General features: G+C 37.3%; 1 protein-coding gene across 1 annotated transcript in view; it reads left to right on the forward strand.

Annotated features, from left to right (window-relative positions):
• The first annotated feature begins 5,852 nt into the window (after positions 1-5,852).
• Positions 5,853-19,572, forward strand: part of gpc3 (glypican 3) — a 149,780-nt gene continuing 136,060 nt past the window's right edge. Inside the window, exons 1-2 of the mRNA XM_082178605.1 lie at positions 5,853-8,812; positions 19,196-19,357. Of these exons, the coding sequence (XP_082034731.1) occupies positions 8,656-8,812; positions 19,196-19,357 (319 nt within the window). The 5' untranslated portion in view covers positions 5,853-8,655. The remainder of the gene's footprint in view (positions 8,813-19,195; positions 19,358-19,572) is intronic.

The following is a 19,572-nucleotide window of genomic DNA, read 5'->3' on the forward strand; positions in this document are numbered from 1 at the left end:
GGCCTGACGTGTAGCCATTTTTTTGGAAAGGCTTAACTGCTCCTCAAGCTTCTCCACCAGGCCTTGCAGCTTCATCCTTTGCTCATGTTCTGCCTTAAGCTGGTCCTCTGTACAACTGAGCTGTTGCCTTAGTGTCCATCTGTCCTTCTCCACTTCTGCAAACCCAGCCCGTAGTTTGCTGATGTCCCTCTCGTTCCAAATGCACATCTGTCCCGCAGTCTCACTCTGGTCAGTATTTTCAGAGTTTGCTCCATTTACAGGCTGCTCATGCCTGATAATTCTCTTCGCCAGGGTCTCCTTCTTTAGCATTCGCTCAGCATGCTGAACCTCTTTCAGAGCTCTCAGGTAGATCTGCCTTCTGTGGCTCATCTTGGGTTCATCAATGTCTGTAGAGGGGGTGGATGGTGATTTTGTTGAGCTGTTGCATCGTTCATTCGTGTTGGTCTGGTTAACAAGCAAGTTTTGGAAAGAGAAACTAGGAGGGAACAGTTTCTCCACCCAGTGATGGCCATCTCTGGAGCTGGACTCATGTTCAGGGTTTTGATCAGTGATTTCCATGGTCCTCGTTTAGTTTGAACTATATTACAGTGATCAAAAAAAAAAAAAAAAAAAACTACTCAAGGAACACAGCGTACTATAAGGGCATTCAGCGTACTATAAGGGCATTCATCGCCCTCTCCTTTCATCAGTTATTAATAAAATGGCTGGATGCTTGGTCGTTCAAAACCAAATCTCTCGTCAACCCCGTTATAGCGGGTTTTTAATTATTATTATTTTTTCTATCTGGCATTGATGAAACGTACAAAGCTGTAGGTATTTTCTCTCAACCACAAGTCGGTTTTAAAGAAATATTAGCGGTTCATGCTTACAACAACATCAGCGTCGTTGGTCTACTACGGTCTCTGTCCAGTCAGTGAGCAACTTCCTGTTTACAGTGCAAGAGATAAACGAACACTTAGCGCCCTCTGCTGGTTGAGTTTAAATTCTTCATGTCACATGCCATTATCCCAACAAGTACATTGTTCATTTGCGTTAACCTCAGTTGTATGAACTCACAGTTTTGTTGATTTGCTTTGTAATTTATTTGAAAATTGCTTTGTATATAAATTACAGAGAAACATAAGAGTGCTTAATTTGAGATGTTCTGTGTAGGCTACTATTTATTCCTCCTATTTTAATTTAAGGAAGCAGGTCTTTGTTTCATGTCAAAGTGTCTGAGATTATATTGTGAAACTCCTGTGAAATCAAATCTGAGCGTTATATTTATGTTAATATAAAAGTATAGAGTTTTGTAATTATCTATATCAGTTTTGTTTTAAATGTGTAATTACAGATATTCATTCAGCAAGGATTCTAATGTGTCTGTGTAAAAAGTCACTTATGTTTTTAGGATATATATTTGCAGAAGTTTAATGCCAACAATAATCGATCAAAACTGTGCATTATGAAGTCTAACACCTGCTCAAAATGATTAAGCTCACATTGTAAAAAAAAAAAGAAAAGTTGCTGCCTTAAATAAAGTACAATCTACTTGGATGTTTAAGTAATTTTACTATAAATTAGAAAACAAATGGAAAACTGTTATAAGTTGAAAAACGTGTTGTGGTGAGTTAAAGCAATGTAAAAACGTATGTTGTCATAACTTATTGATCATAATTTTTTACAGTGCAGAGTGATTTTGTAGATGTTTGAAAGGTTTTGATTGTCTGGGATTTGGAACTGATTTTTATCTAATTGTGGAAGTTGGAATTAATTTTAGACATGCATTTTAGAGATTAGTTTAAATTCATTCACTGCACCAATTCAGAAGATGATCTTCATCCATAGAGGAACTTATCCTAATTTTCCTTTAAGTATAAAACTGTATCAGAGTATAATTACATTTAGTTTAAAGCATTCATAACAAAGAACTATCTGTTGTTTACAATTCACAAACAAGTAACATTGTATTCTTGAAACACTTCAGTCAATGTTTCTAGTTTAATTTGTTTTTCAGCAACTAGCATAAGTAAATGCACCCCATCCTTTTTTTCACGCTGATCATTTTCTTTGTTCCTTGAAGAAAGGAAAAAAAGTAGGTTAAAGTTCAAAAGGACGCTCAAGAGACGACTTCCTCCTATTTAAAGAAGATACTGGTAACTTGCAGATCTTAAAATCAGTTTAGAAAATTGTTAGTTTCTAAAAAGTCTTTGGGGAAAAAAAGAGTTTGACAATTGGTCTGCATGAACTTTTTAATTAGCAGACTCAACAATAAACCCAAAATGAACTCGTGGATAAAATGATGCGGGAATGCTGAGGGAAATGCTCTTTGAAGCCAAATACAATGGTGCACACACAACCCAGTGTGGAGTATTGGGGGTTGAGTGAACTGGGGTCAAAGGTCACCAAAGCCTTTTGTCTCTCACTGACCATAGGATTCATTTCCATAAGACCAAACCGAGTGTCTCACATTCTAACTATCTTTATGAAACATTTTGATGATGTGAAATGTCTTGAGGATTGCATTTCCAGAATTCCCACTGGTTTTGATGAGCAGAACTCCTGTTAATTAAAGCTAAAAAAGGTTTTGTGTGGACTTTCCTTCACCACCCCCAATGAGAAGAAGGGGATGCTCTACAATTACATGCATGACATAACATTTTGTCTATTTTGAGTGGCGACGTGGATTGAACATGAAACATCTGCGCAGTAAGATACTGAGACCTCATTCTTCACTTCGCCCAAAATCTGGTATGTGGACCATTTAATGCACAAATGTCTATTTTACACACAATGTTTATGCACACAATTTTTACCTGACTGCATGCCAGAATGATTATGTGAATTTAAATGAATTAATCATGATTTTTGTTACCCAATTTTCATATAAATTTCTAAAACATTGCTACATATTTGTTGCTTTTCCCCACTAGTGTGTCCTATTGTGTTTGGGCTGTGTATTCATGTCCAACGTGTAAAATGTATAAACTGTTATGGGAATACAGTTTTCACTATAGATTTATATTACAACTGTGACGTTATAGCTATTGTTTCTATGTGTAGGTTGCTATTTTTCTGAAACAAATGCTACTGTTAAAAAAGAAAAATGTTAAATAAAGTTTAGTTTGAACTTTGACTTCTTATGGCACAATGAAGTAGAAAATTCTGTCAAACTGATAAGCTTCCAGATTAATAATATAAAAGACATCATATATTATATGTTAAATGTAAACAAGTAGCCTAACTGTTAAGGTTATTACTTTATTGCAGTTATCAACCAACTTTGCACGTGTGGATGACACCACAAAAGACCAAACAAAAACAAACAAACAAATCTCACGAGTTTTCATGCCCTGGGATGCCAAGTTGTTGTTTTTTCACCCACTTGCAAAAAAAATGTAACATTGATTTCCGATGTATCACTTTTCATAATGCATGTAATTCCAAAGCAACATGTTTAATTATAGTCATATAGAACGGTAACACTTTACAATAAGGTTCCATTAGTTAACTTGAACTAAGAATGAACAATTACTTATACAGCATTTATTCATCTTAGTTTGTTAATTTCAGTATTTACTAATGTTGTATTTGTTAACACACCATGAACCAACATGAACAAACAATGAACAGCTAGATTTTTATTAACTTGCATTAACAAAGATGAATAAATATGTAACAAATTATTTTTCATTGTTAGTTCATGTTAGTTAATACATTACATGAGTGTTACCTAGACTGTAATACGGTAAAAAAATCGGGAAAAGAATCTGTCAACTAATTTTAGATTGCACTGTATTTGTTTTAATAAAACAAATGTTACTATCAACAACATAAAAACACATTTACATTGAACTTTTCCAAAAAGAACATTCATTTAACAAATAGGCTAATTTAACATAAACACTTTTTATTCTAATCAACAGTGTAATTGCTTTATAATTCTTTAATAGCTTTATAATTCTATTATTGCTTTATGTTATAATAACGACAATAAAAAAACAGACTAGCACTCAGACCAATGATGTGAAAGAGCTGGTAAATGGGATATGGAGAGCGGATGTGTGAGTTGTGGTGGGGGGATTGAGTGAGTTGAGGAGGAGGAGGAGGAGGAAGAAGAAGAGGAGGAGGAGGCTCGCGAGGCCCATCATCACATGACGAGATGTTCGCGCCTCTTTCGTAAACCTTGCCCAACCTGATGATCCCAAACAACTCGGAGGTTACGCGAATACGCGCTAGTTTAACTCCTGCGGAGGCCTTACAAGCGTCAACTTTTATTTCTCGTCGTGAGCAGGGTTCACGCGTGGGTCTTTGCTGTGGCGAGATATGATTGTGGAAACTTTTAAAATTGTGAAAGTGTTTGTTGGTGGGACAGGCTTTGTGTGTGTGGAGCAGCTGGGGAGCTAACACACAATGTAGGAGATGGATCAATTAATGGACTCTTGAACGCTTAGATATATTTGGAGGTGTGTTTGTTTGTCTTAACTAAGCACATGTAAGTGAAATTCGTTTTTAAAATAACGAGACTAACATTTTCTTGCGACTGTATCAAAGAAATCTAATGTTTAATCTGTGTTATTATCAAAGCCATCCGTTCTAATAGTTTTTGGAAAGGAAATTAACCCATTACGTCTGCCTTTACGCGATTTGCTGATTAATATTTAACCCGTTTTACTAACAGTTTGTGTACAGGCGAGTCAATCACTTACTTTGCTGAGTAAATATGGACCCTGTTTTAAATTTATATTGAGTTGAATAATTTCAGACACTGCAAAAACGCGAGTTTGAAGCTCAAACCTGGTTTTATCGGTGTATTTTCAGTTTATTATCAAACCCATATTTGAAAGTACTGGTGAGTTTCACGTGGCTCCGCAACCCTTCTACATAGCAAGGGCCATTCTGTCTAAACCCAAACTCCGGTGAGAAACTATAGTTGTTGGATTAAGAGCATTTAACCTCATTTTAACGCAAACGAGTTATGGAAGAACAGCTATAGGCGCCCGTCGTTTAACCCTCTAAAAACTGCTCACTTAACTCAGTTTTGTTATTGTCGTCAGCTTATAGATGCTATGATTTCGTTTCCTGTTGATAACACATATACACACTCTTATGTAATCAGAAACTTTTCAGCTGATTTGCTTTAATTTTAGCGTAATAAGTTCTATCGTTGGAGGGTTTGCTGCCGATTAAACGACAGCCTGTGTCGTTGAAAGGAGAGCTCGTGGGCCACACAAGCAGAAGATCGGGCACCGACCTCTCGAGGCCTAGTTAATGTCTGCAGATTCGACCTCTTTCAGTCTCACAGGCGAATATTCATCATTCAGCGTTTTTCGTTCGTTTCTGGACGCGCGTGACTCGAAATGCGGCGTTTTGTGCTAATTCTTTATTTTTATTAAAAAATAAATCTATAAATGGTCTATAAATGCAGTATTTAGACAACACTAGGTGACGAAAACTAAATTTTTAAGGTGACTTGGGTTTTGAGTGGACACTTTTGGGAGTAGACGTTGTATTTAGGTTCGTCAATTAGCTCGAATAACAGTAGTGAAGAACTTTCAACAAGTTGTACTTGTCTTCAGTTGAAGATCCTCCATTTTGAGAGACCCAATGAAACACGAGCAAAGCGCGCCAAGCACGAGAATCACTGACGTTCAGTCAGACTCCAAATGGACTGTGAAGAATTCCGACTTACTAAAATTGCATACCTGAAATTAACTTAATCCACATTTACAACCTGCAGTCATAAGTTTTAACTTATACATTTAGAATTTAATTACTTGTTCAAAAAACTAGCTAAAATCAAGTAGAAACGACAGAAATGACTAGTTAAATAGATGGAAATATTTTTACAGTCATTTAAACCTTTGTATTTTGCTGGTGTACATTTTAATTGATTCCTTAGACCACCCATATATGTTTTAATTCTTAAAGCATAATATAATAAGATTAATCTTTTTATTTGTCTTCCTAGGTGTTATGAAGCTGGATCGTTAACGAAGGTATAATGGTGGAGTTCAGGTCCTTCAAGGAAAAACCTAACTTAATATTAATATGGCCCTCCTGTTAAGGTGCATCTTGTGTAGTTAGTGAAGTAGTCTAGTATCTACTGCGCTAGATGCTCCTTTTGGCAGGAGTAGCTGTATAATCATCATGTGGAAGCAAAAACCAACTTCATTTATCATTAAGTTCTGTTCACATGCAGTTCCTGCTCTACTTTGACATTACTATGCTATTAATCACACTGTGCATCTTTTTTTCATTATTGTTTTTCTATGATCTATATGAGTTTGTCCTGGCAGTTCCAAAGTGCTCACAGTGCAGGTAGTGCCAGTGAATCTACTGCAATGTTTGCACTTCTAGTATTGCCGGTCGCCTTCTGCCTGTCTGGAGCTGCTGCTGCTTATGGAAAAGCCCTGTTATGTGGGGTGAGTTTTGCAGGATTGCATCCAGCCTTATTACAACATGCTGTGCAAATCCATGCAAAACTCGCTGCACCAGGGACAAACTTCTTCTATAACTGACTTGTCTACGCTCAAGATGATATTTACAACCATGCAATTGCATGCATGCCTAGTTAGTTTTTCTCAATTGCTTTGGCTCAATTCTCAAATGAAAATTTTTTTCCCCTCTAAAATCAATGTTCAGATCTCTAAACAATTAGTTTCTTGTTAACATCAAATTTGAATTTAAGCAAATTGCAAAAGAGTAAGTACAATAGTCTACAATTTGCACAATGACTAAATGCACATGGCTTGATTAAAACTAATGATTGTATTCTCAGTGAAATTGTCAAACTCTTTATAACTTCTAAACATTCTTTCATTGTGTGAGCAATCACATGCAAAATAATCCATTCAGTGATTCAAATCTGTCAGACATGTTAAATCCATAAATATTTATGACATGGAATGTTTGTAATGTTTGCTAAATTGGCAAACGGCCTGCCATTGTAATGAATAGGAATAACAATTTATCAATCAACCAGTGTTGTATATATGGAGTTTGCTGATGGCTAAATCAGCATACATTTGTATCTATACAATACATTTATTTTTGTACATTTAATCATTTAGCAGATGCTTTTATCCAAAGTGACTTACAAATGAGAAGAGCAATAGAAGCAATTTAACTAACAATAGGACAACAATATGCAAGTGCATTTGTAGAAATGTTACATGCAAACTGAAAATTCTTGTCACGGAAGAGCAATAAGATGTGTGTAAAAATGAACAAGCAACAAGAATCTATTTAAATTGATCAGTGATACACAGACAAAACTGACATTCTTGTATAGAAAGCATTAGAAAGTGTCAGCAAAAAATTAGAAAAAAACATGACATTTCTATTTAATAAATATCTCCATGGTGAAAAAAACATCTAAACAGTTTGACCAGTGTGGCTCACACAATGACAAAAACACTTTATTTTGGTGCCATTGGCCAGTTTACTGACTCAATTACTAGGTTTCGAAGAATGAATTAAATGTTTTGGGTGAGTTGCTGCATTTTGCAGACATGCAATAAGAGTTGTGATGTTCCAGCAAACAGTTGTAACAATTGCACTTAGAGTTTAGGGAAATGTGCCAAAGCGATTGAGAGAAACTGTGCTGATACTGTGCACTATGCTGAGCTGCAAGCGTTGCCATAATTCTAAGACACAATATATCATAACAGCAAAAATATAAGATGCATAGATTTCTATAGAGATAAATGAAAGCACTTTGTTGTATGTTATATTACAAAAGTATGTTTAAAATATAGTTGTTTATATTTTCAGTGGCACTTGCATGCAAATATTTGTCTTGCTGTTTTCGGGTGGATGACTTTGCAATTTTAATAGTGGCGAAAATCTTCAGTAAAAATTGCACGGTATCCATCTGTAATCCGCTAGATTCCATTACCTGCATTCCCCCCCCCCCCCCAATTTGAATATGTAACTATGTAAATTCTCAATAAAATGATGAAGCCATTTTAAACTGCCTCTGCTCGCATTTTGATTGCACAGATTTGATGGTGACTGTAGGCTACGTAACAATATCCATTACCAACACCAGATGGCAGCAGATACCTGGAAATGTGACAAATGTGGTTGTTGTTTGCTCTATTTTGAAATCAATTTGAAAATGTAAATTTGTTAGAGAAGCAATATAGACATTATCAGAAAATACAATCCCCTGTCGATATTATCTCATTACACCTTTTTAACAAATTAAATTAGCTTAAGACGTAATTGAACAAGTCCATTTGAATTGTGAAGTAGCCCATACTTGATCTTCGCCTCTATCTGCGCATGACCGATTCATAACGCGCCTCCTGTCTTCATAACCATAACTTTAATATCAACGAAACAGTTCAATACCAAACGGTAATCTTCTGTAATCGGTTCCTTTTAATAATGCAATAACCGTGAATTCGCGCAGTCCCTCCTTATGCAGGGAAATGTGAGCTTGATTTGTGCGCATGAAGTTTGTCTGTTAATGAGGTGGAGATGAAGAGCTCCTCCACAGGACTCTCCTCACACTCACTCACTTCAGCGATTCTGCCGCTGAGTCCACAGCATCGCTTTCTGCTCACTTCAAGCAACGCAGATCGTTCCTGCTCACTTCCTTTGCGTTTGTAATCAGACCTGTCCCCAGGAAGCTTTTTACTCCAGATAGTTCTATCATTTGGATTGATCATGCCTGGACTGAAGTTGAACGGTGCACTGATTCTGTGCGTCCTGATGCTGCCCTTCTCTCGGCCGAGCGGTCAGATGCTGGACTGTCGCGAAGTGCGCTCGTCCTTTCAGTTTTTGTACCCGGGGATGAAATGGACCCCAGAAACGCCAGTCTCAGGTAAAACGAGCTATCGGGATCATCATAAGTTGATTAAACTTTCTGTGTGATTTTAAAATCTCAAAATCTCCTGTCCAAAAAAGCTTTCAAAAACATGATGTCTAAAAGTTTGACCTGCTGTTCAGTAAGACTTGTAGCGTAGGCTATTTTAAAAACATGACGATGTAGCCTGTAGCCTATTTTTTGTATTGTAAATTGCATACTAGTTTATATTAAACTATATACAAGTAGGCTACTCTAAATGAGAATTATTATTGTTATTTTTTTTTGTAACGGCACATAGTTTAAATGTAGATTTAAGAATATTTAAACATTTATAATTTACATTATAGCCTACGATTGATCAATATATCCAATTATGCATGTTTGGAACAGCCTATTGGTAAATCTTAAAGTAAAACTGTCATAAGAGGAAACTTTAAGTTTAGTTACTTGTTTTATGTTTCTAGTAGGCTAGCCTATATTTTAATTATTAGTTGTCTATGTAATCCAACTGTGATTGGCATCTCACTCTCACTTTCTCTCTCTCTCTCTCTCTTTTACAATTTCATTATTTATTCATTAGATAGTAGGCGAGTGTTAATGTTTTTGCTTCTAGTTATTCTAATAGTAGCCTAACTATTACTGGTACCAAATTGTGAATTTCTTTGCTATTGAACTCTTTAGGGATCTTTATTTCAACACCAATAATTAATCTTAGTAGTTGGCTATGTATTCCAGTTTTTGCTAATAACTGTCCCATAGCTTTACTGGTACTTATTTCACTATTTTACTAGTACTTAAACAATTCTATTTATGTAACGTTTGTATCTACTGTAGCCCATTTCGTGTGGTATTATTTTCACTCTGCGGGATGTGAGAGGATCTATCAGTAGGTTTGAAGATAAGATAAGAAATAAGTGTCCTGACTGGATTGTCATCTTCAGCTATGAGGAGTGGCTGCAGAAGTAGCCCGAGGAGAGCTGTAAATGTATTTCTCTTAGCCATACCTAGTGTGAATTACCTGTCATGCTGGAGAAGGCGAATTGTGTTAGTGTGTTTATTGAGGTTGCTACATTTCCCAACGGAGAGCTGAGGAGATGGATGAGTTGAGATGAATGACAGGATGGATGGCTGACGCTCTACTTGACGTCTCTCCTTAGCTGCTTGAGGCTTTAATTCTGTCTCAATTGGAGGCTGGAGAGAAGGGGGGTGGGTGGGGTAGAAACAAGAAGAGTGGAGTTTGTTTGGCCCTAACAACAAAAATTCTGCTGAAAAGGATCTTGCTTTTCCCCAGTGGCTGCATTTTGTTGTCGGGCTGCTTTATGTGCAAGTATCATTCCCCCCAATACCAGTGGTAGCAAATGCCTCAAAAAGAACAATAGATACATTTGTATCTCCATTCCAGTCACTCTATTTTATTCAAAGTTTTGCATTTTAAGCAAGTCCATTTAAAAAGCATTTTTTATTTAATTGGAATAATTTGAACCACGATAAAGGATGCTGGAGTGTTTCTAATGCCATGTGATTCGACTTGCAGGTAAATGAGCGTAAACCTGAGTGATCCCCTATGGTTCAGCTGCTTTCAGGAGATATAAAGTGACCTTCCCAGAGTTCCATTTAATCAGGGGTTCTGCTAGTTTTTTGCAGACTTCGCATTTGCAATTTAAATGGATTGCAATTGGGTTAAGGACAAGGAACAGAGTGATATTCAGTCATTCGCCTCCTCAGAGGAATTTTAACACATTTTAACCTTTATCAGAGTTTAAGAAAAGTAACAGAGTGATTGCGTTGCATATCTTATTGGACTGCAAGAACCTGTATCCACTATCTGGTATACATTAAATTATATAGGCTACTGCCATTATTATGAAAACTTACTGGATTGCATGCATAAGAAATGAAACTCATGTATGTTTATCTTTTTGCAGTGCCCTGCAGTTTTCAGATGAATTTCTTTGAAAGCATGTCGGGTTGGTTGTGCTCTTCGTGAGTAGCTGGTAAGGGACTTTATGTCCTGATGGGTACAATCCTGCAATAAAAGCTTTTTTGAAGCCCGTTCAGAGAAAGGACTAACTGTGAGATTTTTCTTTTTTCTCTTGGAAGTGTGCCGCAGGCCTGATAATCCCAGCGGCACCAGGCTCTGGACTTTATGCCTGGTGCAGTAATTAGTGGTGCGGCGAAGCCTTTGGCTTTATTCATTTTGATTCATTATATGAACCGATACCACGCGGCTCCAGCATATTTAGCCAGAAACCTTAATTGGGTGTCCTTGTATTATGTCAGACTATGAAAGAATGTGAGGTTAATTGTTTGCCCCCTTGTTTGGTATTGATTTATGTGTTGGCTAAGTGCATCTTAAGAGACATGCTTGCTTAGAAAAATGGCATAAAAGATGCGTTAGAGGAGAAACTGCGATTAATAACTTTTCCCTTTATGTCAGATAGTCCAATCATTACATTTAACAACAGCATCATTTAATTTTTTTTGTTTTTTGTTAAACCTTTCCATTCATACACAAAGAGCATTCAGCAAAAAGAGCTGTCCAATAATGGAGCACCTATTCCGAACCCAATGCACGTTGCTGGCCTTGAAGTGGCAAATGAATGTAGACAACCTTAATGTTAAATGGAAATGGGAATGACTGTGGGCCGTATAGTGTAGCTGTCACCTTAGTGATTTTATTTATTCCACTGAGAGTTTCATTCACTCTCGCAGTCTGCTTGCAGATTTAATGCTTTGCTTGATTTGCATCGCATCTCATGTTCTGAGTTCCTGCATGTCAGTTTTAGTCCCAAAAGTTTACAGATCTCTTCACTTACTGCTTTACAGAAACATGCACTTCTCGTATTGTAAATGCGGCATTCACATTCAAAGACCCCTTTTTCTGAACCACACAACATGCAGCTGTATCCACTGCGCTGTAACCCCAGTAAACCCCGGCTTTAAACTTGGTGCTCGTGGTGAAATTTGGGTTGATGTTTGATGGATGCAACCGCTGTGCTTCTGTTTAGCTGCCAAATGTGATCTCTTTTGGCATGTGTGAGTGGGATGAAGAGAGGAAGATCTGTAGCATGTGGAAGGAGAGAGATGGACTAACATTAGAGGAAAGAGAGGATGTGATGACTGATGTATCGATGATGGAATACAAGGATACCATGCCGAAACACAGCCTGCAGGAAGATTGAACTGAATTCTAATCATACCGCATGTAATGCCAGGGGGGCACAAGACCAAAAAAGCCAACAGGAGGTTCTACCCTTCTCGTCTCCGCTGGCACGTCTTAACCGATTTTTATTTTTTTTGATATCTCTCTCCCTCGCCATCTCGCCCCGAGAGGAAGAACTGAATGTCAAAGCACAATAGACAGCTGACTGTCTTTGTAGTCTCAAAGGCACCTTTACACTTCGCACTAAGATGCTCGTACATTCGTTACATCAGTCTGACATTTTGATGTGCCGTCCCCTGCAAATATTTTATTAGATAATGAGTGCTCAAATAAGGATGACCGTTGTTAAATTCATGAGTTGAATTTAATGGTTTGGTGTTGTCTCTTAGGTTTGTGGCCGCTGAAGAAACCAACTGTATGAGTAATGAGGGTTTCAGCGGGTTGAGTACAAAGTGAAGTCAGAGTCCATCTCTCAGCAGTCTCTCTGATCAAAATGAAATGAAAGGGAGCTGTATTCCCGTCCATTGGTACTCACGGATGAGATCCAGCTAATGAAGTGCCACTGACCTCCCTCAAGAGCTTGCGTTATAGGCTGTTAAGGGGCTTCTGTGCCGCTTGTTTTAATGGCAGAATCCATTACAGAGACACTTGTTCACCCCATCAAAGGCTAGATCCTCTCAGTTGCAGACAGTATTGTTTTTCCAATTATCAGGAGCAAGTCCTCATAGAAATTATAAACTACCCTGCTGAGCATGGCGTCTTATTTTAGCTTGATGTTTGGTAATTTCGGTGCCCCCTATATTGTCAGCAAACGGAATTGCAAAAATAGAGAAACCACATCCGCCATTGGTCGGTCAAACAGATTATTCTGCCTCAAACTCAGGCCATCGGTTGAGCCTGTGTCAGGATGCTCAAATGTTTTGATATCGCCACAGTATTTGCAATTTTTTTGGGGGAAATGGATTACTTAGTTGTTTCAGGGATGTACAAAGGTATTTTATCAGGAAAAAAATGAGCACATCACCTTTAGTTGGTGTTCAGTTGTTCAAAGCGTCTTTTTGAACACGAGTATTCTAGGATCTAACATTTTTCGCAGTATAATATGAAGTCCTTAAGAGACCTTAGTATAGTGTCAAGGGGCAGTAGACAGTACCCGGGGCAGTGAAGTACCTTCATATTTTGATAAATGCCCACACAGTTTCTGTAATTATGAGATAATGGCTTAGGTCAATGTATCTGGCAGTCCATTTAAAGTTGAAGGTGAGGGATCACATGCCCACAAGCCATGAAAGTTTCTACTAATGACTATGGTCAGACTTTCCATTAAACCACATATCTTGGATTTTCCTGAGCTGATTGTAACCGAGGAACACAGTGTGTTTGTGCGAGCCGAAGTCTTTTATTGTGCTTTTATTTACTTTATCTTTCCCAAACTGAATCTTACCCATGTGTGCTCCATGCTGTGGAAGTCTGAGGTACTTTCTTTCATTAAATATTTCCAATGGCACTGTAAGACAACAGATGGCTTTGCTTTAGTCCATTAACTCTCCTGCCTTCCTGGCAGTGGAGCCCAATTCATAATCATATACTTCATATACTTTCATCAGCCCGTTGACTTTCCACTTCTTTTAATCGATGTCTTTGAAGCAAGTCTAAAAAGAAATGTCATAATTCATGTGTCGTTGCTCTATAATTCATGCTTCTAATAACATCCTTTTAACATTTTTCTGTATTTTAACACAGCATGTTTTCCCCACAGCCCCCATTAAACTTGCATGCTGATAGCTTTATAAATGGTTCTTAAGATCGCTCTTATGCATGCATCTGGCTGCGCTCTGTGTCTTCAGGCTTGTTAAGGAGGAGCGTGAGGCTGAAATGTGTACACAGCACTCACCAAGAATTCGTCGCAGCCGTCTTTTTCATCTGGGCTCCGGCAGGGATGCTTGCACGCCGGAGGCCTTTGGGCAAGGCTGCAGGAGGGATTCAGGAATCTCTAGAAATATTAGTTGATAAGAAGTGAGTGTATCATGACTCGCATATGGAAGAAGCCAGGTGTATGTAGACTAGAGTAACTGTGTTCAACCAGGCGTCCCTAAAGCCTCTCCAAAGGGTCAGTGGTAAAGATGTATAATGCAATACACACTTCATGACATTTCTAACTAACTAATGATTTGTTAAGCTCCATTTCTTGGAGGCAATAATTTATTCACAAAATAGAAAAATTTATTTAATATATTCTGTGAATTGAATATACCTCTTTTATGATTAAGATGTTTTAGTCATTTCTGATTTAAAATAAATTTTTATATATTACATATAATATTTTTGGGTAATATAAAGTAAAAAATATCAGGGTGATACAACTGTCCTGATATCATAATGATTAAAAAAAGTTTGATTTTATCTATCGGTGGTCCTTTACAAGTTATAGTCTTTTATGTTTTAGAAAAAGGTCAATAAATCTCTTAAAATATCAGATAATTAGACTTTTTTATGACATAACCAGGCTTTAAAATGACACTAGTTAAAATGTTTTATGAGTTATGTAGTTTATGACATTTATTCTGTTTTTAAAATATCATGATGCAACCTCCAAAAAACTTAATGATATTTATGTTATGATATTTGAGAAAAATACTTTTCTTATTTAAAATCACAATTAAATTAATGTTTTCAAGGTGTTTGTAAAATGTTATTACTTTATACTTAATGTGGTTATGCCACATTAAAGATACATTTTTGCTTAAAATGGTCAAAACCATATAACACATACATGTATTGATGTGTTTTAAACTAGATTTATGCACTTTTTCAAAGTCTCGATTTAGTTTTTTGGCTCCAGTAGATTGTTTTCAAGCTTAAATGTTCAAAAAGCATTATTTTTCCACATATTTTACATTGTTGCAGCACCTCTCTTTCCAGTCTGTCAGTAACGCTCTGTTTACTTCCTGTCTCTATGAAGCCACTCCTTCCGAAAAGCGCAGTGTGCTCCGATTGGACGGCTAGTCCAGTGTGATGTGATTGGTCAACCGCTTTGAGCGTTTATAGGACCCCTTTAAAATATTTTCCTTTATCTTGGACATTCTAATTTATTAACCTTGACTAAAATAGTGTAAATCTATCTGTAAATCTATTTAATGAATTGGCGTAATGTCTGTGTGAGTGGTCCTATAGGGTCTGCGAAGGTTGAAAACCGTTGCCGTGTAGAACATGACAAACGAATGAGGTCTATATGGTCACATTCTCAATACAGAATATTTCTTCTGCAGACCGAGGCATCTAGATTTTTCTTTTCTTTTCAAACAAATGTTTTCTGTTACATTTTCAGAAGACAAACAATCTAATCAGCCGTATTTATGAGCAGTCTTTAGTTAGAGACTGTGATGTAATATTTGTTTATGCTTCTCTGCTGGGAGCAATCTCCCTCCTGTAAAGTCCTTCACTTTTCTCTGACAGCTCACAACTTCTCTAATAAAGTACATTTATCATCTGCAAACAGCAGACGTGCCGATGAAATTGTCTGTTTTGCTGAAGATAATTACTAAATCTGTCTGAGTTCTTTCTCCTTTCATACCTGCTCTCCTCTGCCAGCTCTCCCCATCCCCTCTACTCGCTACGCTATTGACAGCTTAATAAATTTGCCTTGGAATCTGAAATTAGCTCGATCGTATCTGTCGCCGGTCCATTCCAAGTATTGATTTTGGATATTAAGCCTGTCGGTGCGCATATGAAAGGTGTCGTCTATACGATATGGCAGGTTTGCCCATAATTTCTTGTTTCATATCCGTATTGGTGTGCTGCTGATGTGTGATCAGAAAGTGTGGGTTTTTTGATATCATGTGATGCTAATGTGTTTATTTACCCATTCCTAACAGGCGTTGTGAGCTTAGTAGATCAGCATTTTTTTCCTTTCCCCTAAGGCAATTTCTTTGACATTTTGTCTTCACATTTTCATATGGGATTTAAAATTTGGCAGCACTTAAATCTCCTGCATTTTAATCTCTTCCATGGTCTATTAAGTTATTTCAATCAACAAACTTGCAAAGTACATTTTAAGACTACTTGTTGGATTTGTATTCTCATCTTTGATGATGAACTGGCTAAGAGTGCCAATTTAATGTGTGATAGTTCTTTCAGAAATCTTTCACTACTACTGACTAAGGATGGGAATCGTAGGAATTGAATGAACTTAATGGTTCTGATTTGAGGAAGAAATATTTGGAAAGCAGAAATGATGGGATCATTTTCATAATAAATATGCAACAACAGAACAAAAATTTTGATTCTGTCTATTCAGACCACTGACAAAACTCATAATGTGTATTTTTTTTACTACACATTGTCATGCGAACAACCACTCAGTAACTACACTGATTGAGGTCTCACAAGCCTTAGTTTTAGAGTCACTTGACCCAAATGTTCTTTAGTTATTATTTACTCACCAAATTCCAAACCATTTCTTTGTCCCTTAAATGAAAGTTTTTCTTTCAAAATATCTTGTATGTTCATATATGTAATTGTATGAGAGTTAGTTGACATATAGTTGCAGAGTTACTTATAGTTTGTACAATGTCTAAAGTGAACCATCGAAATAAATAGTAACCAGAAAGTTAAACAGGTTTATAACAACATGAGGGTAAAATAAATAACCGTAAGTATACAGCATGCAGGCCTAATTATGTTTTTGATCATATTTGTATAGTTTTTAGGGTTGGGTTAGGTTTTGGGGTTGGTTTGGAGCTTAGTAAAGTCTCTCACAACATCACAAACAACATGAACGTTAGTTATGCTGGTTGCACATTTTGATAAGTTATTATTTCCCTGTCAAGATGTCCTACCTAAATTTTTTTTTACATACTTCACACTGTCCTACTACATCTGACAGATTCTTTTGTGTCTCACAAAGCACACTAACCATGTTTTAACTTGAAAAATTACTGTTAGCACATCGTGAGCAGGTAGCACAAATCACCAGAACACCGGCTCATAAGAGTCATTTGCGTCGTCTGAATATGCCTACTTCCATAATATATTATATAGTAGATGAAAAACAGTATGTGAGCTGAGTATGTCCGAATTCTCATGATCTGTAAAACAGGCAAAAAGTACCTGAATTACCTACTACATCCGGCGAGATTCTGAAGTGCGCATCTAATGTACACCATGAGGCCACAGGAGAAGATTTATGAACGGTAGTGACAACATGGCAGATGTAGTATGCCCAAATTTAATTCATAATATACACACATTCATACTATACAGATCGTATGTTTTTAATGGTCACAAAGTAAGTACATACTATACAGTATTGCGATTTCGGATGCTGCGATTAGCTTCAGAATCGCGCTTGACTGGTTTTGCTCTGAATAGTAATTACTGAGTATTTCAGTTCAATTTTCCATCCTAGCTGAAGAATGTTGTAAGTGTGAGAGCCATTAACAGGCCATTTGGCTCCAGTATTTGTTGTAAAAATGGAACCCTAATGACTAAACCTGACTGAATCTGAATGCAAGTACATTAAGGAGGGTCTCCTCCATGAGGAAGTGTGCTATCTGAGAGCAATAGACTGTGAATGCTTATTCTGTTTTATTTTTAAAACAGTCCCGTCCCTTTTAGTCTGACGCTCCATAATAGTTATGACAGTATTCCATATTTCAGCAAAAAGCCTACCTTAAACAGAGCAGTGACACTTTCGTTTCTGCCCAGATTGTGTCATGCCCTCCTTTTCTCCTACCCCATCATCATCTTCAATGTCTGTGTGAACTGGAGCATTGGGACTCCTCTGAAGTTTGTTTACAGCACTATCAATCAACCTAGTGCCACCTCCACCCCCTCAGGTAGCACACACACACACACGCACACGCACACGCGCACACACACACACACGCACACACACACACTTCATTCGGCTCTAAAAGCACTGCTTTAAGATGCATGAGATGATAGAGAGTGACTGAGAACAAAGTTGCATGCAAGATGCTCTTTCAAAATAATAATGGAAATGAAAATTTGAAAGGGCTGAAGCTTTGCGGAGTGTAAGTTCTCTCGTTGCATGTGTAATCGCAAGATAATTGGACACATTTCCAAATGTGGATCCGAAGCCCCAGGGAAAACATTTGCTATAATCTCACTGATTTTCACAGCAGCTGTTTCCTAGTCCTGCTTCACATGCAGAGAGGTCTGTTTGACCGGAATGCAATGGAATCCCACAATGCAATCTGCCCGAAACAATCCTTTACATGTGTTTTTATTCACTAGTTATTCAACGTTTGAAAGTTCTGTAAGAGGAGACGGGAGTATTGTGTGTGTTTTTTTTCTAGTTCAGTGGGAAATCATTTGCGATTCACAAAGTAACATTTAAAATGTGAGGAGAATTGATGTTTTATGCTAATTTATGAAAAGAGCTAATAAATAAATGAATGAAAATGAACTTCTGTAAGATTTAGGCCATGTCCAATTGACAGAAAATATATATGAAATCCTCCTAGCCTGTAACACACGGGGGACTTCATCAGGCATTGGTCATTTTTCTTTTCTGTATCCTTGATGTTTGATTCAACAGAGATCAGATAGCATTGCTCTCTTTCCTTTCCCACAGGGAATTCACTTTTTTAGATCATTATTCATATGTGAGCCAAGAACTGAAGAACCTTCTTCCAGGGAACGTATTTCTCAATAGGCTTTTCTCTCCCAGCAAATCCAATTATTGCTCTTTGATAGATAACCTTCAAACCTCGATTCCAGTATAACAGGTGTCAATAAATCAACCGTCACCTCTACATTCACGTCATCCCTTTACACAAGACGTCCTGTCATTGTGTTGACTTTTTTTCTGTTCGTCCATGTCTCTTTCATCCAGCCAGACAGATTTTGCATATTAGTAGACTCTTGGGGTCTGTCTTTACTGAGATGTTCTCCCTGATTATCTTGTTTTTAATTTAATGAGTGTTTGTTCTCTGCTAATCAATTCAGCATAAGACAAGAAGATGAAATGCAATGCATAACAATTAAATAAAATGTTTCAATTAAGTTGCAGGTATTCATTTTGTTGCATTCTTTGAGATTTGAATAGGTAAACAATGCGGTCTCTAAAACAAACCATTTTCTGCAGCTCTCTCTGAAGCTTGACTCACAAAGCAAACACACTTTTAGATGGAATTTATAAAGTGTCACATCTTTGTACTTATTTATTGCAATGCCTGTAACAAATATCGTGTCTCTTTCCTATTCTTCAGGCTCAGATCTGCAGGTGTGCCAGCCGAAAGGCCCGACCTGCTGTTCCCGCAAAATGGAGGAGCGATACCTGCTCACTGCCAAACAGAATATGGAGTCAAGTCTCCAGTCCACCAGCGCTCAGCTCAAAGTTCTCATCATTCAGAATGCTGCCCTCTTTCAAGGTATGCAACAAAAAAATTACTAATAAACACTAGGGGCCCTATTTTAACGATCTGAAACGCAAGTGTCAAAGCGCAAAGCGCAAGTAACTTTGTGGGCGGGTCTCGGCGCTGTTGCTATTTTCCCGGCGGGATAAATGACTCTTGCGCCAGGCGCAAATCTAAAATGGGTTGGTCTGAAGTAGCTTCATTATTCATAGGTGTGGTTTGGGCGTAAC

The sequence above is a fragment of the Leuciscus leuciscus genome (assembly GCF_965113295.1).
Source record: "Leuciscus leuciscus genome assembly, chromosome: 8".
NCBI lineage: Eukaryota > Metazoa > Chordata > Actinopteri > Cypriniformes > Leuciscidae > Leuciscus > Leuciscus leuciscus.